This window comes from Aquila chrysaetos, chromosome 23 (genome assembly GCF_900496995.4).
Source record: "Aquila chrysaetos chrysaetos chromosome 23, bAquChr1.4, whole genome shotgun sequence".
In the NCBI taxonomy this organism is placed as follows: Eukaryota; Metazoa; Chordata; class Aves; order Accipitriformes; family Accipitridae; genus Aquila; species Aquila chrysaetos.
The window spans coordinates 226,973-251,753 of record NC_044026.1 but is presented as its reverse complement, the minus strand read 5'-3'; the positions used below and the strand labels follow the sequence as shown (position 1 = coordinate 251,753).

Below are 24,781 nucleotides of genomic sequence, written 5' to 3'. Positions count from 1 at the left end.
GGGAAAAAAGATAGATCTTATTTTTTTATTTAATTAATACAAATAGCAGGTATGTATAATAAATATAAAAGCAATATAATACCAAACAGGACTTGTGAAGAGAGAAAGAGAAAAAGTGGCCATAGAGAAAGACATAGTAGGGCAATACAAATTAGTTGCTCTGGTAATAATCAAGTAAAAGAGGAAAATGCAATAAGGAATCCTACGTCAGGGAAAATCTGTCATTTGTGGGTTTTGGTGGAAATTGTTTCTTGTGTATGGTGAGTAACTCTGTTGAGGCACATACTTCACATGACGAGATTCATCCAGGTTACAGTTTAGTGGTCTTTATTTTCTCATGGTCCTCTGCTACAATTTCAAACATTCCATCCACTTCTGGGAGCAAAGGGGACAAAATTTGCATTTGGAAACTGGCACAATATAATTGCTCATCTCCAGTCAGAAGCCATCAATTCTTGTGATGATCAGTAAGAACAGGGCTCAGGAAGACTACAGAAATGGAGAACTGAGATTGTAGGTGGTAACCTGTATCCTCAAACCACACAGCCCAACTACATGATTTTTTTCCCTTGAAGTAATGTTAGCCAAAGAGACTATTTTTCTTAGGATTGAAATGGATGGCTAACAGCAAGAAAAAGGTCTTGCAATAAACTTGTTACTAGAACTGTGTAGTTCAAAAGTCACTATAAGCATAGGAGACACCGAAACAGTCTCCAGGACATTATTTGCCTTATTTACTATTTCTGGTTCATCTGCACCTGCAGACCATGCAGAAAGTTTTCTCTATGAACATGCTTGATGCAGAGGGATGAAACACGTTACAGCTCATCAAAAATCTTCCCCTGGAAAGGAGGCAGAGTACCCCTGCCCTGGGAGCAGAACAACTCTGCATGCTATAAATGCTCGTAATTTCAAATGTACAAAAACCTCAAAATTTTCCAGTAATTTGACATAGCTTCAGCTTTTCTTCTGTTTTAACATTTTCTATTCAGACATCAATCTGTCAAGTGCTATTTTAAAGTAGTTTAAAAGCTCACAGGACAAAGGAAGTATTTTGTGACTGAAATCTTTCAAAGAAAAAATACTACAGGATGATTTAGCAGAAAAATTAATTTTGCCATATATCGTTCTATGTCTGTATTGCATGTGCACATATTTATGTGCTATTAATCTATGAGAATGTGTGGATTTCTATATTTATGGCATCAATGTTTTGCCTGATTCATCTTAACTTCCACATGGACATAGATATATTCTATCAAGAGAAAACAAATCTCATTTGCTACTTAGAACTGAGATATTTGTTGTTTTCTCTGTATAGATATATGTAGAGCAACAAAAACCATTCCCAGAACCCTTTGATACACATACAGCTACCACAGACTGGCTGAGTCCACAACCATGAATAGAGACAGAGCAGTTGAACAAATTCCGGATTTCCCACCAGTTTGTTAGACAAAAGTTTCACATAATAGACATCTCAAACAAGAGCAAAATGATCCACTCTGTAGCTACTTGTTGCAAGACTATGAAAGAAGTTCAAAAAATCAAAGTTCAACATAAAAACCATTCATGCAAAAAACATCCCTTTTATCAACATCCCACCAAACAAACAACGAAAACCAAACTATCTACAATGGTTTTCTGCTAGTATTTGCAGTACTGTTTAACATACTTCAGACATGCATTTCAACTACTCCAGCTAACTACAGAAAAGGTTTTATACAGTGATAGTTAGGTAAGTTCATAACTCAGTTTAACTAAGCCAATTCAGACTACAGTAGTAATAAAAGTACAACAGAAACAACTTTGCATTTTACTGTGATTTAGCAGCTTAGCTTAAATGTATCAGAAAACTGGAAGTTAAATTAATGCTTTTATGAATTAAACTAAAAGTTGTGTTGTTTCTTCCTACCCCTCCCCTGCTTCCCTCCTGTTTTTAAGTACAGTTAACTGCCTCAAGGTGATCACCCCAAAATTCATAGCTTCCTGTATAGACAGAGCCAGTGGCTGGGATTCAACAATCCCAGATATGAGGCTGCTCACTTTTTCAGTTATAGTTTGAATAGTCCACAGGTATTAAAATATGGAATTAAATACTAATGATTCAGTGTGTTAATTCAGTATCATGCAATGTAATTCAGCATAAATGCTGAAATAATAATATTCAGTAATATGTGCCTTTTTAATTATTTTAGTACAGTACTTGTGGAAAAACACAAAATATTTTTCAAAAGTTATTCAATATCTTAATGTTGTTGATGACCATTTATTGATTGACAATGATTTCAAGATTTTATATGCAAAGAGAACATTCCACAGACATGCTACCTAGGGAATAATACATTAATTTTAAAATTATTTGACTGCTGAAGAAGTAGCGATCCTGAAAAAACAAAGGGATAGAAGATCTATTAGCAGAAAAAAATATAATGAGACCCAGTGACTACAAATAACATGCAAATCTGGGAGAAGGAATACTTATTCACTGATATGGTGGAAGTAGCTTCATTACACTGAATCAAGATGGGATAGCTTCACGAAACAGTGTTTTAGCCTGGCTCAGCCAGAAGGTACGAGCCTAAAACAGGAATCACTGTGTGAAGTTTCAGGCCCTCTCTTACACAAAATGTCAGAGACCACAAGTATCTGCTGCAGTTCTAAACTATAGTGCTAATATTTTTTTGCTATTAATTTTTGTTCTGCATATTCAGTGGCTAAGAGTAAGAAAGTTGTCGTTAAGACACAGACATTGCACTAGCCTACTTTAAAATCTGTACTATGCATGGCCTTGACATCTATCTATTTTCAAAATGCCAGATGAGAAGCAAAACCTTGCATAGCCTCACTTTGCTTCTTAGAGAACTGCCTTGCAAACACGTCCACCAGTACACACTTGCAGTACATGCATATTCACAGGGTGATGATTACATGTTCCCACTCACCAGTGTAACTCCTTCGTCATTCTTTTGATTCACACTTCCTCCACTTGATATGAGCTGTCGGACGTCTGTAAGCATTGTCATAGGTCTCTGTATCTTCATTTGACGCAATGAATTGAGCTCTACACCTGGAAAAAAGAAAAGGCTAAGACCTTCTGCTATTTCATTCATCAATAAAGAACAGACATATGATCTTCTGCTCTGGGTTTGTAAAAGCTTAATCAACATTTAATTAGACTTCAGTGTATATTTATAGAACATGTTTACTTACTTATATTTACCAACAAGTTTACTTGTATCTTTATTTTAAGTCACTAGATGGATGATTTAATGTCAGTCAACAATATCAAATAAATGGGCCTGATCTCCTACTGACCGGCAAAAGCAGTTGTAGCTAAAGCAGTTGTAATATCAACTTTGTATTATTGTTACAACAACAGTTGTAAAATCCACTGCGATAGTGAAAATAGCTGCGAATAGGAAAAGAATTAAAACACTCTAAGGAAGCCACTCAAGTGTTTAGGTCTTATTTAATGAAAATTATTTTTGGCTGCCTTTCAACCCCGTGTATACACCACAGTGCCCAGACCAGTCCCTCAAATCTGTCGGCTCAACCACTTGAGAGATTGTGAAGTGAAGCAAATGACATTAGAACTCAACACTTTTTTATCTGCCTGGGTTATTTTTAACAGGGATTAGTTCTCCTGCTGAGCTTAGACCATTACAAGGCCCCATAAACCAAGAGAAAATGTGGTACAGAAGCAGGAACAGATGGGAGGGGATGAAAGGAATGAAGGGCACAGGGTTGTTTGTGTCAGCATTGCTACTGAAAGAAACAGTTCTCGAAGTACAGTTTTAAAAGAAAGATAAGCGAGGCAGTCCATAACCAAAAGAAAGCATGGCCTGCAGTCTGAAGAGATTGAAAATTAGAAACCAAGGGTACAACAAAATTGCTAAATGGTTAAACTAGCAACTGGCTGTGGCTTGATTGGAATATCTAACCAAAATTCAGGGCTTGATTCTTCCATTCCTAGATTCACTGGTCACTTACATCCATATATAGAAAATGTAATTTGAGTATAAAAATCCTTCCTCTCTACCCTGGCCATGACGTAACAAAAACCACATGAATAAATTATTTCTTGGTTCTTTTCCACATTTGTCAGTGAGCTGAAAAGTAAAAAATATTAAATTAATTTAATTAATATCTATTTAACTTAACATTTTATCTTCAACAATTCTTGCAATTTTTTATATTACTAAAACAACTGAAGCATGTTTCAGAGTAAAACCATATTTTAAGTTTCTTAGTTTTAATCCACCCTGGAACTCGTATAAATGGGTGTACCATATGTAGTTCAGCAAAGAATCTGAATCATTTTCTTTCTCTAACATGCTACTATACACACTGCTTTATGTTCTGAATTTTATTTGCCTGCAGCACTTCTAAGAGTTTTAGCTCTGAAGTGAAACGTTCAGTGTGCGCACTGTCTTGCTGGCCACGCTTACATATTCTCCTATTTTCACACCTGTCACCTAAATTACACCAAATGTAAAACACAAGTCTAAACCTAAGCTGGAGAAAATGAGATGTTTTCTGTATCTGGACTAAAACATGTGATCTTTCACATACATGTAATTCAGACAAACATATATATGGTATTGATGCTTAAATTAGATACAACCCAAAAGCAGAATCTGCTAATGTCCTATTGCCTGACAGTTGCAGGACTGGAACACAACACAGATTTTATAGGGTGTTCTGAGTATCTCCTAACAATCAGTGTATTCATTTTGTCAGAATTGAAGTTTTTGTGCCTTCATCACATTTCACAGTAATGATTTAAAACTACCTGATGACATTTACAGATTACTGATGCCACACGGCATCAATTAAATGTCTTTTTTTCTTTCTGTTTCTGCCTATTTCCTGCTTTTTGTAACAGTCAACTGATAGTTTAACATTCTTGTGCCAGTGACAGAACTCTCTCAAATCGCTAAGTTTAAATTTCCAAAACACTATGTGGTGTGAAGGGCTATATACACCCAAAATTAGTTATCATTTGCAGCACTCACTTCACTTTTTAAACACAACACAGACAGAGCAGCTGAAATGAAACTTGACTGGTCATGATAAAGCTCTTTCTAATATTGTCAGGTAAGAAAGGTTAAAGTTTAAAAAGATATGTATTATTTTCTGCCTGATGAAGGCAGCCGTTTTTAAGTACTACTGACAGAAGTTATGTCAATTTTTAGTTCCTCTTGACGTCTCCAGTAAACAATTAGAATAAGTTTTGTTTTTCAAGGAGAGAGGCAGCAGGTGGAAATTAACGTACTACCTCTTTTGTGTGTGAGTAATACCTCAAACACTCAAAAATGAAAACCAAGTTCACAATCCACAAATTAGAAATACCAGTTTCTGACTTTCCCCCAGAAGACAAAAAAAAAAAAGACTGAAAGTGAAGCACAGTTATTATCAGGTTGTCCAGTTCATCATGTTTCATGTAAATTACAGTAATGGCTACAGGTTGAGAGCAAAGGCCAGCTGAGTCCACTTAGCCTTTTCTAGCAATTTACTACTGACCTACACTCAGCCTGGTCAGAGAATTAACTTCTCCGTATATTCTTATACTGGCAGTGAAATATCGATCCTTACACCTTGTAAATTGCATTTCATAGAACCTTGGTGCATCCTGTCTGGGGCCACAAAAAAACTGGCTGTTGAAAGATTAACTTTGCTCATGCTGAAGGGAAATCAAGAAAAGAGTTCAGCTGCATCAACTGCTATATACATTCTATCACAAATATAATTACACCCATCAGCTCAGAGAAAATGCATAAACAATGCTACATAGCAACAAAAGGCACAGTCTATGTGAATCTCAAGATAGCTTTATTGGCTTCAAACCAATAGTTGTATACAGGAATGATACACATTTCATTAAACAAATAGCAGTAAAAAGCCTGGCAAGTGAGCTACCACAGTGACATGGTTCCACAGGCTTCATTTTTTAAATATCCAAAAGAGTTTTGAAAATGCTACAGAAACAACAGAAATCCCCTTCCTCTGCCTTTATAGAAAACAGACTGAAAACATGAAAAAATAATCTAAATTGCAATCGTAGAATTGCAGGTTTGAATTCCAAGAACTCGGGAACTGTCAGGCTTCAGTGAAGGCTCCCCTGGTGGGGAGCTGAGAAGCCGATTTACCAAGCGTGCACATGCATCATTCTCTGAGGCTCAAACAAGGAGACCTGATCAGTAACTGCCTTCGCTTAATCAAGTTTGTAAATCTGGAGAGTTTACTCTCCCTCCCCAGGCAGTGATACTTTTCATCAGTTTAGATGGAACAATAAAATGTTACTCATACAGTAAGTAACTTGCTGCCTGAATCAAAGAATGACCTTCACATTGCATTTCAACAGGGAAATGCGGTTTAGATATTCAGCTGAAATGGGATGACAGCCAGCATGAATAAATAGAGGAAGAAAACCAAATTGGCATGTGCTATGGGAATGGATTCACATTTTAAAAAATGAAAAGTCAAAAAGAAAGGCATAGGATGGAAAATACACCCCAAATATCCTGTACCAAATCAGAAGAAGAACTACATGCTCACAAATTCTGCAGGAGATGAGATGGAGAAGGAACAGTTAAAACAGTAGTGACCCTGCAGGATGACAGGCAGGAGCATAACCTAAAAGCTACAAAATATATCACTTCTCACTCTTTAAGAAAAACACCTGACAAGGCCATTTCATGTGCTTTGGCTGTCTCACCCTCTCTGGCATATGGTTATAGAACTGACAACCCAAAGGAATGTAAAAACCTCTGATAAAAAGCGGGAAAGTAACTTTCAGAGTTACTGGGGTAAAGAAATAGATGGCAAACAGAACTGAGAATTGCTACAAAAAATATTTTCCTCAGAAATGTCCGGTACTAAGAAGTCTCTCCATCTGCGAGGGGCACACCCGTTCCTGGGATCAGTACAAAGCGAACACTCAAGCACTTTTTGGGAAATATCCATTGCACTCACCCAGCAGCCACTCCTTCTGCAACATGCACGTCTCATTCTCCAACAGGCTTAAGAGTCTTTAGGAGAGGTCAATATCACATTGCCTTGCAAACACAAATGTACATTAAAAATTTGGAACAACTTTGAGAAGCCAATCTCTCCTCTCCTCTTAGTTAAGTCTTCTCTCACCCTGCCTGTAGCTGCCCTTCCTGCCCAGAGCTGCAAACAGAGCAAGGATCTTTTCACCCCAAGTGTGATGAGCCTGTCTGTACTCTTCCATAATTTTAGGGATACCGTTGTTTAGAAGTTCTATTTTTCTCCTGTGCAGCATAGTTTAGGATAGACATGTTCACAATCAATGAGAAAAAAAAAAAAAAAAGTCATGGTATCATTCTTGAAATATTCATTTTCATTCATGAAAATATTCAGGTGTAGCTGTTACTTTATCCAGGTTTATTTGCTTAAAGTTTTGGGAGGACTCTTCTGGCTGCTTACTAGATAGCTTTGTAAAGAGCATTATTTTTGTTAAATTACATTGTTCAGTAACTCTTGTGCATATCGCTTGGCATTATGTGCATCTGATTTTCAAAGGTCAGCATATGAACAGATATGTTTCAGCAACATTTATTATGTGAGAAGGGAAGTCAGTATTTTCAGTATCTGCAAAAGAGTGTATACTTGCAAAACTACTAAGCTCTAATTCACTGCAGAAGTACCGACTGATAGTTGTTGGTGGGTTTTACCTCTTTGTCTTTAAAGAGATCATTATATATGCATAGTGAAAGATGTTTAGTTTATTTCCTTCCAATCTGAAAATGCTATCAGAAATGAAATTCCCATCTCCTCCTCACATAGTCATCAGAGTGACAATTCTCCCACTCTAGTAAAACATGCTTTCTTTTTTTTTTCTTCTCTTCTATAATAAGGATGTTGATGACCCTTCCAGCTAAAATTAGTTAAATGACCTCTGTCTCTTCTTAACTTGTATGAAAACAAAAATAATTTTTGTAATTTATTTTAACAGACTGGCACAATCTCAAGGCTTAATACTAAAGCATTCATCTGTGGATATGTCTTGCATGTTTATTATTTTATTTGTAATATTAATACCAGAAGACAGAAGCAAAAAAAGCGTATCATTGCCTCTGGTTACTTGCGGTAAGTACCATGTCTGAAAGGAGCTCTTCCATATACAGTATTTCTATACTCAGGATTTCTCTGCAAGGTCTTAATATGTTATGGTTAGATGTTTTTGTTAGAAAGCAGTAAAAGTAGGGTACTTGACACCTGCCAGGGAGCCAGGAGCTGAGGGTGAACAGGGGCAGGCAGGGTAGTGTCCTTGCTGACCAGGGCACAGCCCCACAGTACCCAAACAAGAAAATCGAGCACGTCTGGTGATGGCAATCAGGGCCAACCGACAGTTCTGTGATTGCTAGAAAAGCCTTTAGCAATGAATCCAGACAAATCAGGTGAAGCCAGGCAGTCAGTGGTTCAGGGTTGGGATCAGCAAGGTTCATGGTTGGGCATAGGCATTCCTCAAGCAAGGAACAACGGCAAGGACCTGAGCCTAAATGCGGCTCTCCAGCAAAAGGATGGGTGAAAGATCATTACAAGGCTTCTCCCAGCTCTGCCTCACAACTTAGCCCTTGTCTTAGCCGACTGCTCCCAGGTTACATGGCTGTACCATATCAGAGCTGGCTTTGAGCACCGGCAGCCAAGCCCCTGGGAGTAGGGAGCACAAGTTGCAGAGCCCGTGGGTGCACTCTGGGCACTGAAATTTTTTTTTCTAACTTGCTAAAGGTTATAGTTTTAGGAATCCTATAAAAAAATGGTAATTTATTTCTAATGGAAACAGAATTAGATTATTTATCAGTAAGCTGTTTGAAAAGATACTAAAAGGGCATCCCCAGCTGCTGATGTTCTTCACACTCTTTTTTCAAATCTTTGCAAAGCCTGTTACTCCAGGAAATCCCTGTTTTCCATCTAGCATCAGTTACAAAGTAAATCATAAACTACTGGCTGAAACTTAAAATGTTAATTCAAGTGCCAGAAGTCTGCACAGTGAGTTTAAAGATTTTCCCTTTGATAAAAACATATGGGTAACAAAATGCTTCCATATGATGGACTTTCTTCTTTAATTCACTTTTAAATGCCCAAACATTTGCATGCTGGAAACACACAAATATTAAGAGAAGCCTAAGACTTCAAAGTCACTTCCCCAAGAGTTAGAAAATACAAAAATTACAGTAGCTTATTCAAGCTTATATTAGAAAACACAAAGGCCAAAGGAAGACAGATGAGCATTCTCAACTACGACATTTTCAATGTGTCATGTTTTCTGTGTGCTTCATTTTTAGGACTTGAAGGGACCTACTGAAACATCTCATTTGGTCCCGTTCTCACTGGCAGTACCATCACCTAACCCCTATCACCAATTAATCAAGCTCTCTGCAGAAACTAGACAGATTTTTTGTGTGCGTGATAATCTTATGGGTAGGTGGTTCCCAATCAGCAAAAATCAGAGTGAAAAAACTTTGAACCACCCTGAGGCTGTTTGGTTTTGGTTGCCTGTTTTTCTGTCAACCTATATAAATATATAAATCAATATTATTAATAGAAAATTTGTAAGCAGAAATCAAGATCACATTGCATATGGTTCTAAAATAGAAAAAAACCCAGATGATTTAGTTTTAGCTTAAATCCACTGATCTTTAGTACTAACAATCTACATGTGTTGACATTTTAGTCAGTTCTTACTGTAGTATGTTGGCAATAACTCCTTAATGTCTATGAAAAGTCTTTCATAGTTTTAAATATGAAAGTCTAGGGCAGTTACTTTTTCTGAAATGATATTGATCTATATCAATTGCTTTTCTTGAGTGCACTGAAGAAACAGTATTTTTTTCCCCATGCTGGATTACTAGATCTGTTTTAAAGGTTTCTGTAGCACAACCTCAATGTTAGAGCATTTTGGTGTATGTATTCTGAACACTTTAATTCATAATCAAAGCTGATGAAAAAAACACAACTGGGATTTTCATTTTGATCTTATTCTCATAAAAAGTCCCAGGGTGTTGAGAAAAGCACGACCAGATGTACCGTCCAAGTGTTGGCAGCTGAGGGGCTGCTGGGGTGGCTTCTGTGGCAAGAGGCCAGGGCCTGTCCCGTGTGGACCACAGACAGTTCTCAGCTCCAGCAGACCCACCACAGGACACAGCTGAGCCTCTCAGCCAAGGTATGGCACCTCTGTGAAAACATACTTAAGGAAGGGCAGAAAACAGTGGACAGAGAGACAAAGAGGAAACAAAAGGAGGGAGAAATAGCTGAGGGAACACCAAGGTCAGAGAAGGAGGGAGAAAAGGTGCTCCAGGCACTGGAGCAGAGATGCCCTGCAGCCCATGGAGGACCCATGGCGAAGCAGATGGACGTTCCTGAAGAACTGCATACCTGTGAAAAATCCATGCTGGAACAGAGGAAAACTGTAAAGAGGAAGAAGTGGCAGAGAGAAACTGCTCTATGTACTGACTGTACCTGCCCCACCCCCCTGCACCACTTGCAGGGGTAGAGTCTGGAGTGAAGGAGTGAAGTCAAGCCTGGGAAAGGGGGAGGAAAGGTGTTGTTTTAGTGTTTGACTTTCTATTTCTCACTACCTGAATTTATTCAAATTTGCAAGTTTCCCCAAGTTGAGCCTGTTTTCCCTGTGACAGTAACTGGTAAGCAATCTCCCTGTCTTCATCTCAACCCATGAGCTTTCTCATCCTATTTTCTCCCTCTGTCCTGCTCAGGAGGGGGAATGAGCAAGCAGCTGGGTGGCAGTTTGACTTTTAGCCCAACCACACCAGATTTTATAAATAATTTCAAATAACTTTACATTTTAAACCAAAATAATTTTGGGATGTATCTTCCTATCACGTTCTAGGGTACTGTATAGTGTCATTCTTACAGTAAATTTTTCCTTAATCCTTCCTTTGCCCACTACTTTTCTGAATCAGCTTTTCCTGCACGTTATTTCCCTTATGTTGTTAACTGTTGGCTTCAGGGATGTTCTCCTTATTGTAGTAATTTATGAGTTGACTGTTTCTGACTAATGTTAAACACTGTCTTCAGTGTAGGATTCTGTACTAACCCTTAGCTTCTGGGGTTTTTATTCTACCTACTGCTGCATAGCAGAGAAAGAAATTTATTCCTTCCACTTTGCAGCTGAAAAGTAAGGCTTAACCCATTTGCTAGTAAGAATTTAATAAACCACAGTCTATTTTTGTGAAATTTGCACAGTATTTTAACTAACTTACACCATAAAAAAACTACCTAAATTTTGGCTCTATATACAGTTTTCTGAGACACCTGAATATGATCCCCTTAATATTCAGAGAACAAAACAGATCCATTATTCACACAGCTTGGAATACTATAAAAGATTTTTATTAAGTACATGAAATCTCTATTACCATCAAAGGTTGATAACCTTTAACCAGCTATTTTAAATTCATTTAAATTCACAGAAAGTGAACTGTTAAAAAGAATACTTCGTAGAAAAGCAATAACCCTTTTTTTCTGTACCTGTGTCATGGTAGAAAAAGAAAAGCCATCTATACCTTCAGGTAGGTATGTTATTTAAATGTAGTCATTCTTAAAAAAAAAAAATCCACAACAGATGGTTTTCTTTCGGTTTTGTAATAACCTGCTAGTGCATAAACTCTCACTGTACAACAGGCAAGGAAGGTATTATTTTGCTTTCAGATGTGTAGGATACTTAAAAAAAAAGTAGTAGTAAATATCCAGATGCTGTTTTCTCAGATTAAATAACAAGGCTGGTGTTCTTGAAATGCACAGTTATCCTACTGAAAGCTGAAGCCTGAGATCTTGGAAGACAAAAGGGAACACCTCTTTTTTGGAAACAAATTACACAGTGAATGTGTCACCTCCTGTCACTTGTCAAATATGGAACCAAGAAATATGTCACTCATTTGTAGTTTCTAAGTCATCTAAGCCATTATGCAACTAAATACCAAGAAAGTAAGTAAACAAAAATGTTGCATTCTTCAAAGCATTACATATTTAAAACAGGCTAAAGGAAAAGGAGCAAACATAAGGATCATACGCCATGATCAGAGTTTCACTGACACACTTCTACAGCAGAACATTCCACCTCTAAAAACAAAGAGAAAACGCTAGCAGCCATTTAAATTTGATGTTTTTAAAATGGCATTAATACAACAAAAGCTTTGCCTTAAAACATAAAGCTGATATTAATCTAAATAAAGGTCACAGAAGGTGCCAGGTGGACTTCCTCAACGATTCCAATAATCAACCATGTTCAGAATAAAACAGGACAAATAGGGAAAAAAAAAAAACACCTTTTTACACTTCCTAGTAATTTCATTTCACCTCTGGAGGGAGACACTTCCTGGAGGCAAATAATGAACAGAGAAGAGGCTACAGGTGTAGCCAACACATAAAATTTCAACTGAAAATACAAAGAAAAAAAATGACACGAAGATGGCTCAGCACTGGACTGGGAGCCCAGAGAGATCAGAGACTCTCCAACCCACCATTGGTCCTGGGTAACCTGGGCTACTCTCAGTTGGCTTTGCCTTGGCAAGACGTTGCAGCAGATGGTCTCTCCATCTTATTTTTCAAAGTCCTTAAATGTCGTGACTTCATAGCAAAAATAAGATGACCAGGAACATGTAAAGCCAATGGTATCTTAGCGCAGAACAAATTTAACAGTGTTTACCGGTGTCTTCCTGGTGGCTGGTCAAGTGAATAACCCTTCTGCTCTCTAGTGACAGTATTTCCTAGAACTCCACTAATGGCAACAGGAATTTAGACACCAAAGCTGGTGTACAGGCACCTACATCCAGACCCATAAATTTAAATATCATAACCTTAAACTGAATCCCATCCTATGTAGCAGACTTCTAAGCCTCAGCTAGCCATTCTGGGCTCCCTTCATAGCACTTGGAAAGAAGCATGCAGTTCAGATTGTAATTCAGATGACCCATTACAGATACCTACCTTTGAAGCACCTCTTTTGCTTTAAGGAGGGTTTGCTACAGAGTGACTACCAGACACTTGATTTAGATAAATCAACCCCAGTAAAGTCCTGGAGCTCAGGAGCACACTAGGCTTCTGAGTGCTCCTAGGACATGATCAAATATACAGTTAAGCTATTTCCACCACTTTCCTAAATATGAAATTGGGTGCTGTATTCTTCCTTCCATCCTTGATTAGGGATATCTTAAATGAAGCTTATAGTATACTAGAATTATTACCCAACCCAAAGGATGCTCTTAATATACAGAGGATACGTACCTCAACTTGTTTTCCCTTAGGTAAGTAAAGTCTGCATATTGCTTTCTTCAGTCAATAATTAGTTTCAGTATACAATGTAACATCAGTTACGTTAGTCTGGGCAATTCAAAGTAATTCATACTTATCCAGACAGCTTTATTTCCTTGAAGGATTCCCTCCTCAATCATTATTAACCATGGCAGGCTATACAAATATTTTAGAAGATACTCATTAAATTTTAAAAACTAAGTGCGAAATAAGGGTACTTTGAGCTGCCTGTTGTTACAAGAAGAATAGTAACAGACGAAGCAAAGTTGATAGGCATTTTGTCATTGATCATCCAAAGGCCAGGATTTCACACAGTACTGCAATTAAAGGGTAGGATTGATCTATTCTTACAGTCTAAAACTATGACAGGTAAACTATGACTTGTCAACTTAGGTTCTTATTAGTCAGCAGAAAGAAACATTCCTGGAAGTCAGTTCTCCTCACCTAGCCAAGTTAGGAAGAGCTGAAACAATACCTGCATTTCCCATTTCTCTCTATTGACCAAAAGAAAAGGTCTGGATGATTAGCTCAGGCTCAGCTATCTACAATTAGTAGAGGTAGATGTCACCTTCCTAATGTTTAGGGTTTTTTTTTTCTTTGGAAACTTCCCACATTCACAGAATCATTGTTTAATGAGTAACAATACCTCTCCTATCTACTGGAAAAGAGGCAACACTGATAACATTAGTCATAAAAATCCACTGTTCCATATAAGTTCCTTCATGTAAACACTTTGCCAAGAAACTAGCAAATCTTTTTCTTTTTTTTTTTTTCCAAATCTATTTCATTTTGCAACCAAACAGAAAGACATACCAAGGAAAGAGGAAGCATTTTCTGATAGATCCACACAAATAATTGCAAGTGAGCAGACCACACCTTGTTGTATGCTACATGCTTGTTTTATGCTACATGTTAAATACCATATCAGACAAATCATTTGGAGCATTTAGACTCCAAATATCTGCATTTTGCAAGGCAATCAAGTTTTTTAGAAGCTAATACCTGTATTGCCATTAGAAAAATCGAAAACCAGAGTTCATGAGTTACAAAGACATTGCCAGGCACCAAGGAAGCAACATTATAAAATACACCTGTGTAATACAGCATAGGACCTCACACTGTGTGTGATTTCCTTGCCAGTCTAAGTTAACTTCTCTTTTAAGTGAAAGAGGACATAACCTAGTTTATGTTGAAACAGACTTCTTATATGGAGGCAATGTTGAAATTACATATTTTTACATTACTACTCATTATTTCTGCTTAATACATCGTCCTTAGTGTTATGATGAGCCACATACAACGTTAAGGCAACCTATTATAGTCAAAAGCAATGCTAGAAATCTCAGTTCAGAGACCTTATTTAAGTTTGCAGCTGGTGAAAAACAAACCCTTTTTTTCAATATAGGTCCTGTCATCTATAACATATTAAGCATACTTCATAAAAGAAATCTAGCTACAGTATTTTCTCCATACAAAACAAAACCAACACTAATATTCTTGAATAAGTGATAAAGTTTCATATACATTTCCATTCAGATGACTTGCAGAGATTTATTTAACAGGCTCTCACTGGAAAAAATATACTCTGAGGCTATACATAACACATGTGAAATGGAACAAAATGTGAAACCTGGTCCTCACACTGTTAAATTAATTGTTTTAAAAGCTTCTGCATTACTGCAGTTTTTCTGCTTTGAATTCACACTCTGACATCTCCATATGAATGGGCAAAAGCAGATCTTACGATAATCACTGCCACTAACCTTTGTTAGTTGTTTGAATCTAAACGCACTGAAAACTTTTCTGACTCGAAATCATCTTCCTCCCCTCCATCTCCAAACTAATATAGTTCCACTGGCTTCAGTACTGACTTAGGTCAAATTAATATCCATCCTTTTCATTTTTATGTCATGTTCATTAAAAACTTTCCAGAAGCTGAAGAGCTGACTTACCATTTTCTTCCAAGTACATCAGAAGGATGCTGCTAGATTCAGTCCCTTCTATGGCATAATCAAGTGCGATGTTGCCATTAACATCTTGCAGCAGCACATTTGCTCCAGCCTACAGACAAGAATTGAAAACATTTTAGGATTTTGTAGTGAAATCTCAAACACTACTGGGGCTCTTATACATTCCCATTCAAAAACATTTCAAAGCTGGGGTTCTTAGACAGAAGGCTGATTATAACCTGAAACAAAACAAACCAAACCACACAAAAAAAGCAAAGACAAAATAAAGGACTCTTGAATGTCAAAAAGGGCTGGCTTTGCCTGGGACAGCTGACACTGTTGCCACCCTAGCTATGCAGCCTGCCTTTACTGCACAGATGTCTGAGCTGCTCAGCAGTGAGTTTTGGAACCACCACCATTTGCAGCGCAGCATTTTAAAGTAAAGTAAGCTGTCACTGATTACACTCTGCCTTAAAACACTACACGGTAAACAGCACTGATTCAAAAGCTCACTGACAAGCAGCACAGACACCCATGCAGCAGGGATGGGTAGACAGCTGGTAAGGGTAACCTTGTCAGCTGGCCCAACCTCTCATGGCCTCATCCATCAATCCAACCTTGATGATTTCAACCGTAGTCCCTAAAGGAGCCAGGCTGACATTTCTGTAAGTTTCATTCAAAATTCAACATAAAGGGCAGACAAATAAAAGGAGCCATTGAGGGGGGAGGGAGGGGGAATAGATTCATGAGAAGCTTGAAAAGAAACCACCAGCATGATAAGAAAACTTGCCTTTTCTATATAAAATATTGTTAGTGTAAGAATTTGCACTATGAAGGGCGATTTTTTTTTTTTTTACATAAGAAAGCTCTCATCTTATTCTTGAAAATATTATGAATGTCTGGTGGACAAAAGTTTACATTACAGTGAAATGTCATGTATCTTCTTTAAGAGGCCATAAGTTTAACTCATTTCAAGTACTCTCTCTATGGCTTTTTACTGCAAGGAATTATGAAATAAGAATGACCTTTGGTAAACTTAATTACTTGTCTTATAAGCATGTATGATAAAAAGTTTAGCTAACAAAAATGAGGGGTATCAAGGACAGCCTTTCTTAAAACCACAGCAGCAGAGGCCAACTCTAATAAGGAATTATTAATGGAAGGTATGACTGCTTCTTTCAGGAGCTTACTCCGTAAGTACTGTATCAAAGAAAAACTCACAATGGGCTCAGCTCCTGGCTCAGAGTGAAATATGACATAAAAAACTAGCAAATTCATGTAGGCTTCATGTCATCAAACTGAAGGTGTTGGAGTTGGACTTGCTAGTCCGAGGTGACCTCCTGGGTTCCCATCACAGTGACAAGGGGACAGACAGGCATCAAAGAATGACTCACCTCAGCCATCTCAAACACTTAAGATATCCTACTAGACCATATCCTATACAGCAAAATAACCTATCTTGCTACAAAGTGTACTACTTTCTTTTAGCACCTGTCTTGCTGCACTGACTGTAAAGAGAACCTACACAGCAAATTTAGATTAGATGTGTATCTTTTAAATTGCTAAATGATATTAGATGAGAGGAGTTGACTCTCATGCTTAGTGAAAAGGAATGCAAGGAGACTTACAAGCACAGAGACTTACAAGGTGTAATATCTTTTATATTCATTATAGAGCTATGAAAATAAATTTCTGCTTGCCTGTCCTGCCAGACAAAATTAAAACGATGATCAAAAATCAAATAAAGGATGAATGTGAAGACCATAATATCTTTGCAGGATGGTTTAACAACTATTTATTGCACTTGTTCCACTACTGGGAAGCATGATTTTTGTTTGTTTTGCTTTCTACTCACTGAACCATGACAGGTTGCTGGTGATGACAGAACCAAGGAAGCAACACATTTTCATATTTATTTGACTTACAAAGACTTGAAGGCACCTATCCTTCCCTGCATGTAAATAACCTTGGAGAAGGCTGACTCGTCTGACTTCAGCAAATCTAATTTTAAGAACTGTACCAAATGTTTTGAGAATAGCCACAAACACTGTGATTTGTAAAGTCTGTTGCTGGCTATAAAACAAGTTTTGGATCAGGGAATTTTACTTAATTTATTGGCCAACAAACTTTTAATTATTGATTCTGCTACTGAAAAATAGAAACAGGCAAAGAAGCAAACACTTAGAGAACTACACTTGGACTCCTCTCTAGACACCGCCTCTTCCCCTTCCCGTCTCCAAGCCCCTTGCCACCCGCACGCTATGCCTGCAGTGGGCAGTGTGGGAGACTGGGGTCAGCACGTTGTGGTTCCACTTTGATGGTCCCTTGTTTCTTCCTCCACTGCTCCGGCATGGGCTCCTTCACCGGCCAACAGTCCTGCCAGAGACATAACTCTCCCCCAAGTCCTCTGCTCAGCTCCCACTTGGGCAGTTCTTTTGCTCCAGCCCTGCTTGCAGCCCCCCGCTGCCAGCATCATGCAGGTTATGCCCAGTACCAAACTCCACTGTGCTTTCGAAAGCAAGCTATTACAGGTATAGAAAGGTGGGGAATTCCACTGTATCTCCCTTCCTTAGTGTATTGCACAACATCCTGCCAAAAAGATGTGTGACAGGTTGTCACTGTGATGCAAACTGTACACACCAATATTTTGAAGTGCTTATAGTGTGGACTCTTCTTCCTGTTCACTCTGATTACACGTTTGCCTGCGATACAATGGAAATTACTTGCTGTTAAATGCGACGCAGGCTTTTCAATTGCTCAGGATTTCTTTTATTTCCAGGCACCTCTCAGCTTATTATGGCCAGTCCTGAAAACTGATTTGAAATCTCATTTTCTAATTATAAAGCAAATTTCCCATTTAGCTACTTCTATAAGTAAAGACAAGATGGCAATCCCACAGATGGCAGAAGACATGGCAGAAGTTCACACAGGTAACTGGCAGGGGTCAGAACAGAATGAATGAGAGGCAAACTAAGCAGCAGAAAACCAGCAGACTCAAGCAGAAGTACAGACAGAGCATGACAAAGACATAGAACATGTTGCAGGTAGCAAATGTCACAAATACTGTAGCTTTAGTTCAAATTCAGACAATCAAAATCGTGCAAAACAACTTGATGCTATTGTTACATATATGGCCTCGTAGGCCAGAGAGTAAGAAACTCAGATATGAGTAGAGATGCAGATGGAATTGAGATTATCTGAATATAGTCCTACTTTGTTCTTAGGTTTCTGTTCATAGCTCTGAAAGAGACTATGAGGAATACTGTCCCCAGGCTGCTGCTATTAGAGTTTCCAAATTTATATGCATACCTTGTTTATATTCGAAATGTAATTCCCTATTTATTCCATTTCAGTTCAAATGTTTTATCCACCCTCTTGAATTCTGCATGCAGTGCTCAGTGTACATGAAAAGTTACTGGCTTACCGATTGTCCGCACATCCTCATTCTCAAGTCATTTCACAATAAAAAGATAAATGCATTGCAAAGAACTTTTGAGAAAAATATTTGTCTGCAATGATAAATTGCTTGTATTTTAGAAAAACTGCAGAAGGAACATCTTTAAATATATTATTTTAAAATGTTCCCAAAGACACCTAGCTTAATACACAGAATGCAAAATGCAACTGAAATGCATGCTCTGCTATGCAGAACAACATCCCTATGTAGAGAGAGCATATGAGAGTAAACCCTGGCGATCAACAATAAGTGAGCAGACAGTGCCAGGTTTGCACACTATCCCCATATGACCAGAAATCAAGAGCCTCCTGCCAAAGAGAAAATACCTTTGGCTAGTGAAAGGAGGTAAGATTTCCCTTCTGGTTCCAGAAATGATGATTCAAAATACTTCAATTTATCTCAGGATCATTTTACTGTGCCTATTCTTAATTAATTTCTGCCTATTTACTTATTTGTAGAATCTCTGATATGTTTTCATTTCAGACAAACTGAGTACAATAGCTTAACTCCACATATATGCAAAACTGGTGACCCTAAATATTAGGTACTGAGCTCAGGAGCAATATAGCATGAGGTAGGTTAGATGTGAACAGTTTCACAGTACCGATCTATGTCCATACCCCCATTTTTTGCTAACATGAAGTAGTTTGAGATGACATCCCACTCAGTGGAAGAGATGAATAACTTCAGATTCACTGTAGAGTACTGTTGGGGATTTCTTGGCTGAGCGAGAACGAAGCATAAACATACAAAGTGCTGAAATGGACAAGGATGCCGTGTACTTGTACGCTGCGAAAAGGAAGATAAGAAGGGCCTGAGAGCAACTCCTGGATGCCGAAGAATGAGATAAGCAACTGCGGGACGCCTCGTGAAGGGGCTTAAGCAGCCAACAGAAGGATGGGCCAGGAGCATGACAGAAAGACATTAACCAGTGGTGTTTTAGCTTATGGCGCGTGGGCAGCTGATGCTCAGCTTAATAAAGTATATAAGCACGCTATTTGGGCAATAAAGGGAGAACAACCTTAACCGTATCGGTGTCCAGTTGTTACTTGGCTCACGTCTCCGGGTGGCTCCTTGCAACAAGTGGCGCCTGAGCAGGGACTCGACAGCTTGCTGAAACCTCCAAAGCATCACGGAAGAGTGATACCGGGAGGAACCTCCAAAACATCACAGAAGAGTGATACCGGGAGGCCAGGGCAGCTTGCTGGAACCTCCAAAGCATCACAGAAGAGTGATACCCGGGGGCTCCTTGCAACAGAGTACATGATACAATGTACATTCCCACTATAACTTATGCCACAATCACATCTTTGTATAGCTAAACTTTAGGATAGCACAGGGAAGAACACCACTTTGCACACCAGGGTATAGTAAGGAGCTGAACTCTTCCTTCCCAAATAATGTACCAGAAGGTGGGGAAAGAACCAAATAGCTTCTGAAGTCCAAGCACTATTGGAAATTTTCATTTACAAGAACTTAGAAAAATTAGTAACTTCATCACATCATCACATGTGAACAGACTGTGAGCATAGCCAGAGTCCTCTACAGGGCTCTGTCCCTATACAAGGTACCTGTTGTGCAAAAGTGCAAAAGTGGCCCAAGTGCAAAAGTATAAATGCAGTCACAAACTCTGAAGACTGTTGCTGTAGCTATAGCCCATCGGATCAATGTCCAAACTCCCACTGGTAAAATAACAATTGAGTTTAGTCCATATTGTACATTTGGGAAGCCTAATTAGTGATACTGTTAACTCACAAGCAATTAATTTATTTTTCATTTTCTCCATCAATCTCTCTTTTTTTAAAGAACTAATTGAAATCTAAAAAACAATGTAACATGCACAGGGGCAAACCTTTAATTACATATTTGATTTTTCAAAAAGTCTTAGAACTTCCTTTTCTGCAACAGATGTAGGTTTATCAGTGCTGTTTACTAGCTGGCTAACAATCTTTGCTACTCTTTCTTATTCCCAGTGTTTCTTATACATCTTTATCTCACGATTCCCAAATAAGAAACATATCTACCTACCGTTACTTGAAAAAGAACAAGGACCATTCCATTCTGAGGAATGTGTCCTTCTTTACAGATTTAAAATTATTTATTTCCTTCTGTCTCTCTGAATTCCACAATATTTTGTGAATCAGCAGCCTAACTTCATCAGGATGGGTGAAAACCACATTCTCCCAACACTTTATGGACATAATTAAAGGCAGTTTTGTGGGAAGAAGAGCTGTGGGTTTAGAACTTCTCCAGGCATCTCCAACCATCTCCTATATTCAGGAACACAGTTCTAAACACTAAGTTGTATGTCCAGAAACATACTATCACAACTGTCTGGACTGCAATGTAATATGATTCAGGCATTCGTAGAGGGACACCTAACTTACTGAGGTTCCCCCAGGACTTGGGAAGGATTTGGGCATGTCTCTGCCTAGGTACTATCTCTTGCTTGGCTGTCCAGCTAGGACGCTACAGCTTATGCACCCAGTGAACTTTGTGCTCACAAGGGTTAGCTCGTTGAACTGCGTTCTGAACCAGAGTCAGCATCCACCCGTTTTAGGTGGAAGCAGGTAGCCTCCAGAAAGTCTGAGTATGATCCACAGAAATTCAAGCTTAAAGTCCTGTATTCTGTTGCATGCATTAAATTATTCTTTCAACCTTCCATGCAGGTTATTTAAATATTTGAAATAACTAAGTAATTTAGCTTTATTTGTATATTAGAAAGTCCCAGGAATGTTATAAAATATTTTTCAGTACAAAAATCATGACCCAGCCACTGCCTCTTTTACCTAGGATTACCACCATTGGCTTCATGAGGCTTTATGAAGGCAATCAGAAATAAAATATAGCCTGAGGAATATGTGTGAATTATTAAAAGAAAAAAAAAAAAAAAGAGGAGGCAGAAACAACAGTCTTGTTAATATACCTGTTGCTATGCAAAAAAAAAACCAAACTTCTACTAGTAACAGGCTTCTGCACAGTTGTTACTATGCTTCAAGTGCTCCACAGTATGCTAGCCATGTGGAATTTGTGCAGTCACCTGTCAACCTCCCCCCATACCCTGACTTTTTGCTATCTATTTATATTCTTTATTTATATTAGTAATCCATTTTTATTCCATTCCACATACTCAATATATATGTAAAAGTATACATTTATATGTGTGTAAATGTACCAAAAAATACATAGTATTTCTCTCTTCTGTGTTAACCACTGTTTCCAAAATGGAAAGGCCAGCATTTTTTCAGTGACACCTTGGATTATTCACTTTTTATTTTTTTTTAAATATAACCACAAGATTTACAGACTGTTCCTTTTTATAAGATGACGTTAACCACGCAAGTAGACCAAGACTAAAGGTAGTTCTTCACAAAACATTTATGGCATTTCACGTCATTTAAGTTTAACAAGTTAAGTTTTAACAACTTAACAAGTTAAGTTTTCCCCCCTTTACTGACCTTCTTCACACTAATTCCATTAAAAGGTTTTGCTCATTGAAGGATGTTCAGGGTTTACATGCACACATATATATACGTGTTGTCACACATAGTATGGTTACAGTGCAAATGGTACATCCTTCCAAAAGCCCTTAGTATATTACCAGTTAAAAAGAAAGCAACAGTAATCAGGATATAATGCTCTATCTGTTTGCACACAAGAAAACATACAGTAAATTGCACATGCTCATGGGCTCCGTGGTGCCATATGATCTTGCTCTCTGACCTCAAAGGTTTGCATAAATTTTCATTTAAGATACTGAATCTCAGAAATCTAGGTGGCTCCTCTTTTTGTGGCTCCTATTGGCCTTGTTTGACTCTCATTCATTAACAAAGCGAAAGGGATAAGGTTGCTCTACACAGTACTGTGTTTTAGGTCATCTCACTTTTCACAAATTCACGATGCTAAGCAGAACAGGAACAGTTCTCAAGGCAGGGCTCAAAAAAAGTCAGACTTCTCTACATTAGCAAACCACAGACAATGAAATAAAAGATTAAATGAGATTGAGCAGCTGCTCTCAGTTCAAAAGCATGTTTTCCTTCCAACTCATTTCAAGAACAGATTTTCTGTGGGCAGGAAATTATTTCAACAGAAATAACAATTTAGTTACTAGCAGAGCTGGAAAAAAACAAATGAGGGTTTTAGTGATTACAATTATAGATCCTCCATTGACAGTTCCCCTACCTGTTCCTATCTTAATCCAGGTTTACCTGCTTACTAAGAAGCAAACTGACACACACAAGCTGGGTTACCTCTCTTGTTTTCCCTTTTCGGGTATAAAACAATCTGGAAACTATTTTACTAAATCTAGATATTGTCTCTCAGAATGCTGATTGCAGTCTAAATACTTTAATTTTAACTTTTTCTACATAAATCTTTAAGGAAGCCCCTTCCCCATGACACCGCAGATTCTTAAGATATTTGGGATATAGTTAATCAACTTCTATCAGTTCCAGAGTAAAGCAGGGATTCCTGATCCAGAACAAAAGGTCAAAAGAAGCCCATGAAAAAGCCAGCTATCTCCTGAGCAGATTCAAGACTAGGAGTCCACCATGCAGCTTACCTATTTCTAAGTTTTTTACTTTTATTCCTCCTTTCCCAGGCTTGACAGAGAATGGAAGAGGGATCACAAGTGTTTATAAGCCATCTATAAAGATATGTAAGTTCCAGTATAGTGCACAGCAAACAGCACAATCACCTCAAAGCTGCTCTAGCTTCTGTTTGGGCTTTAATGACCTTTAATGTAGCCTGCCAAAAGAGAAGGAAAAAAAGACAAGATAGTCCCTTTACAGAAGACAGGAGTGGGACTGATAGAAAACCATTCCCCAAATACGGATATCTGCTGTACAGCTAATCCTAGCAGCCCGTTTTCTTTTACGTATCTCAAAGGAAAACAAATAAATTAAAATTTCAGCTGTACAAAAACAACTTTTCACAAGCCCGTTCTTCATCCTTTTTAGGGCAGTTTCCATCAGTGCAGCCTGAGGGGACACACCTGATCTTTGATTAAATGAGAATTTCAGTAAGTCAAGACTGATGACTTAAGCTTCAAGGTACTGTGTTTCGCAAATAATAAACTGTAACTTCCCTCAGGCAGTTAAGTTACTTGCAGGTAGTTAAGTTCCACATCCAAACACCACCATCCCCCAAACATAATGGACACCAAACCTAGACTTAACTTTTCCAAAATTATAGGTTTTCCTCAGTGAATTATTATTTATTGAAACCTGAACTTTTAAAAGTATTGAAGAAATGCAAACAAAAGTCTCATCATGTAGGAGTTTCCAAATTGAAAATATTTTCTTCCTTTCTTTCCAGAGTGCCTCTTAGCAAAATAATCTGAACAAGAACCCAAACTCCATATAGCAATTCAGAGCAAAATCTGTGGATCACGAATGAAAATAACAACCGAAAAGATCTAACTGCATCTATCATACCTGCTATTTGATACATTAATAAATGTTCCATGCATGCTTTACATGGGCTTTTGTAGCTACAGAGAAAATGCAGGGAACAAATCCTCCTGCTCCGCTATTTCCTCCATAGCAGGGCATCATGTTGAGGCATATTCATGAAAACAAATTCTCCCTTAATACAAAAGGAAAAACCTCTCACTTCCTTTTAAATGGACCTGCAGAGAGCACAGCTCTGTAAACTGGGCTGGCCCAGTGCACGAGGTGCAGGACTTCTTCCATAACCTTGAGTCAATGGCTACCTGCAGCTCATTTGAAGCAGGAGTTCCCACCTCTCACAGAGGAAAGATACTGATCATCAGCTGTCTGCAATCTATTTCAGGGCTTTAAACTCTGTAGGAGTTGCTACTGCCTACAAACCCATGCCTGTCACATTACCAAAATTATTCTTTCACAAGAAGCAGGAGCTGTCTGCCATCCGGATGAGCTTAACTTGTGATGTAAGTCAAGGTTTGAATTCATTTTCAGCATGCCTGATCCCACATCATAAAAACACAAACACAAAGCTCAATCCCTTACATCTGTGACAACACAGCCTACAGAACCAAAGCTGAATGCAGAGTGCCCTCTGGGCATACAAAATAAACTGAGGAGATTTCCTATCT

The 24,781-nt window shown here is 38.2% G+C and overlaps 1 protein-coding gene across 6 annotated transcripts in view; it reads right to left on the bottom strand.

Annotated features, from left to right (window-relative positions):
• Nucleotides 1-24,781, bottom strand: part of MYO16 (myosin XVI) — a 393,567-nt gene that overhangs the window by 213,526 nt on the left and 155,260 nt on the right. For all 6 annotated transcript variants that reach the window (XR_003921201.2, XM_029999071.2, XM_029999067.2 and 3 more), the window contains exons 5-6: nt 15,252-15,360; nt 2,946-3,070 (exon numbers count right to left, since the gene is read on the bottom strand). Coding sequence is in view for 5 of the 6 variants with exons in the window: in XM_029999071.2 (XP_029854931.1) it covers nt 2,946-3,070; nt 15,252-15,360 (234 nt within the window). In the remaining variant the exon portion in view is untranslated. The remainder of the gene's footprint in view (nt 1-2,945; nt 3,071-15,251; nt 15,361-24,781) is intronic.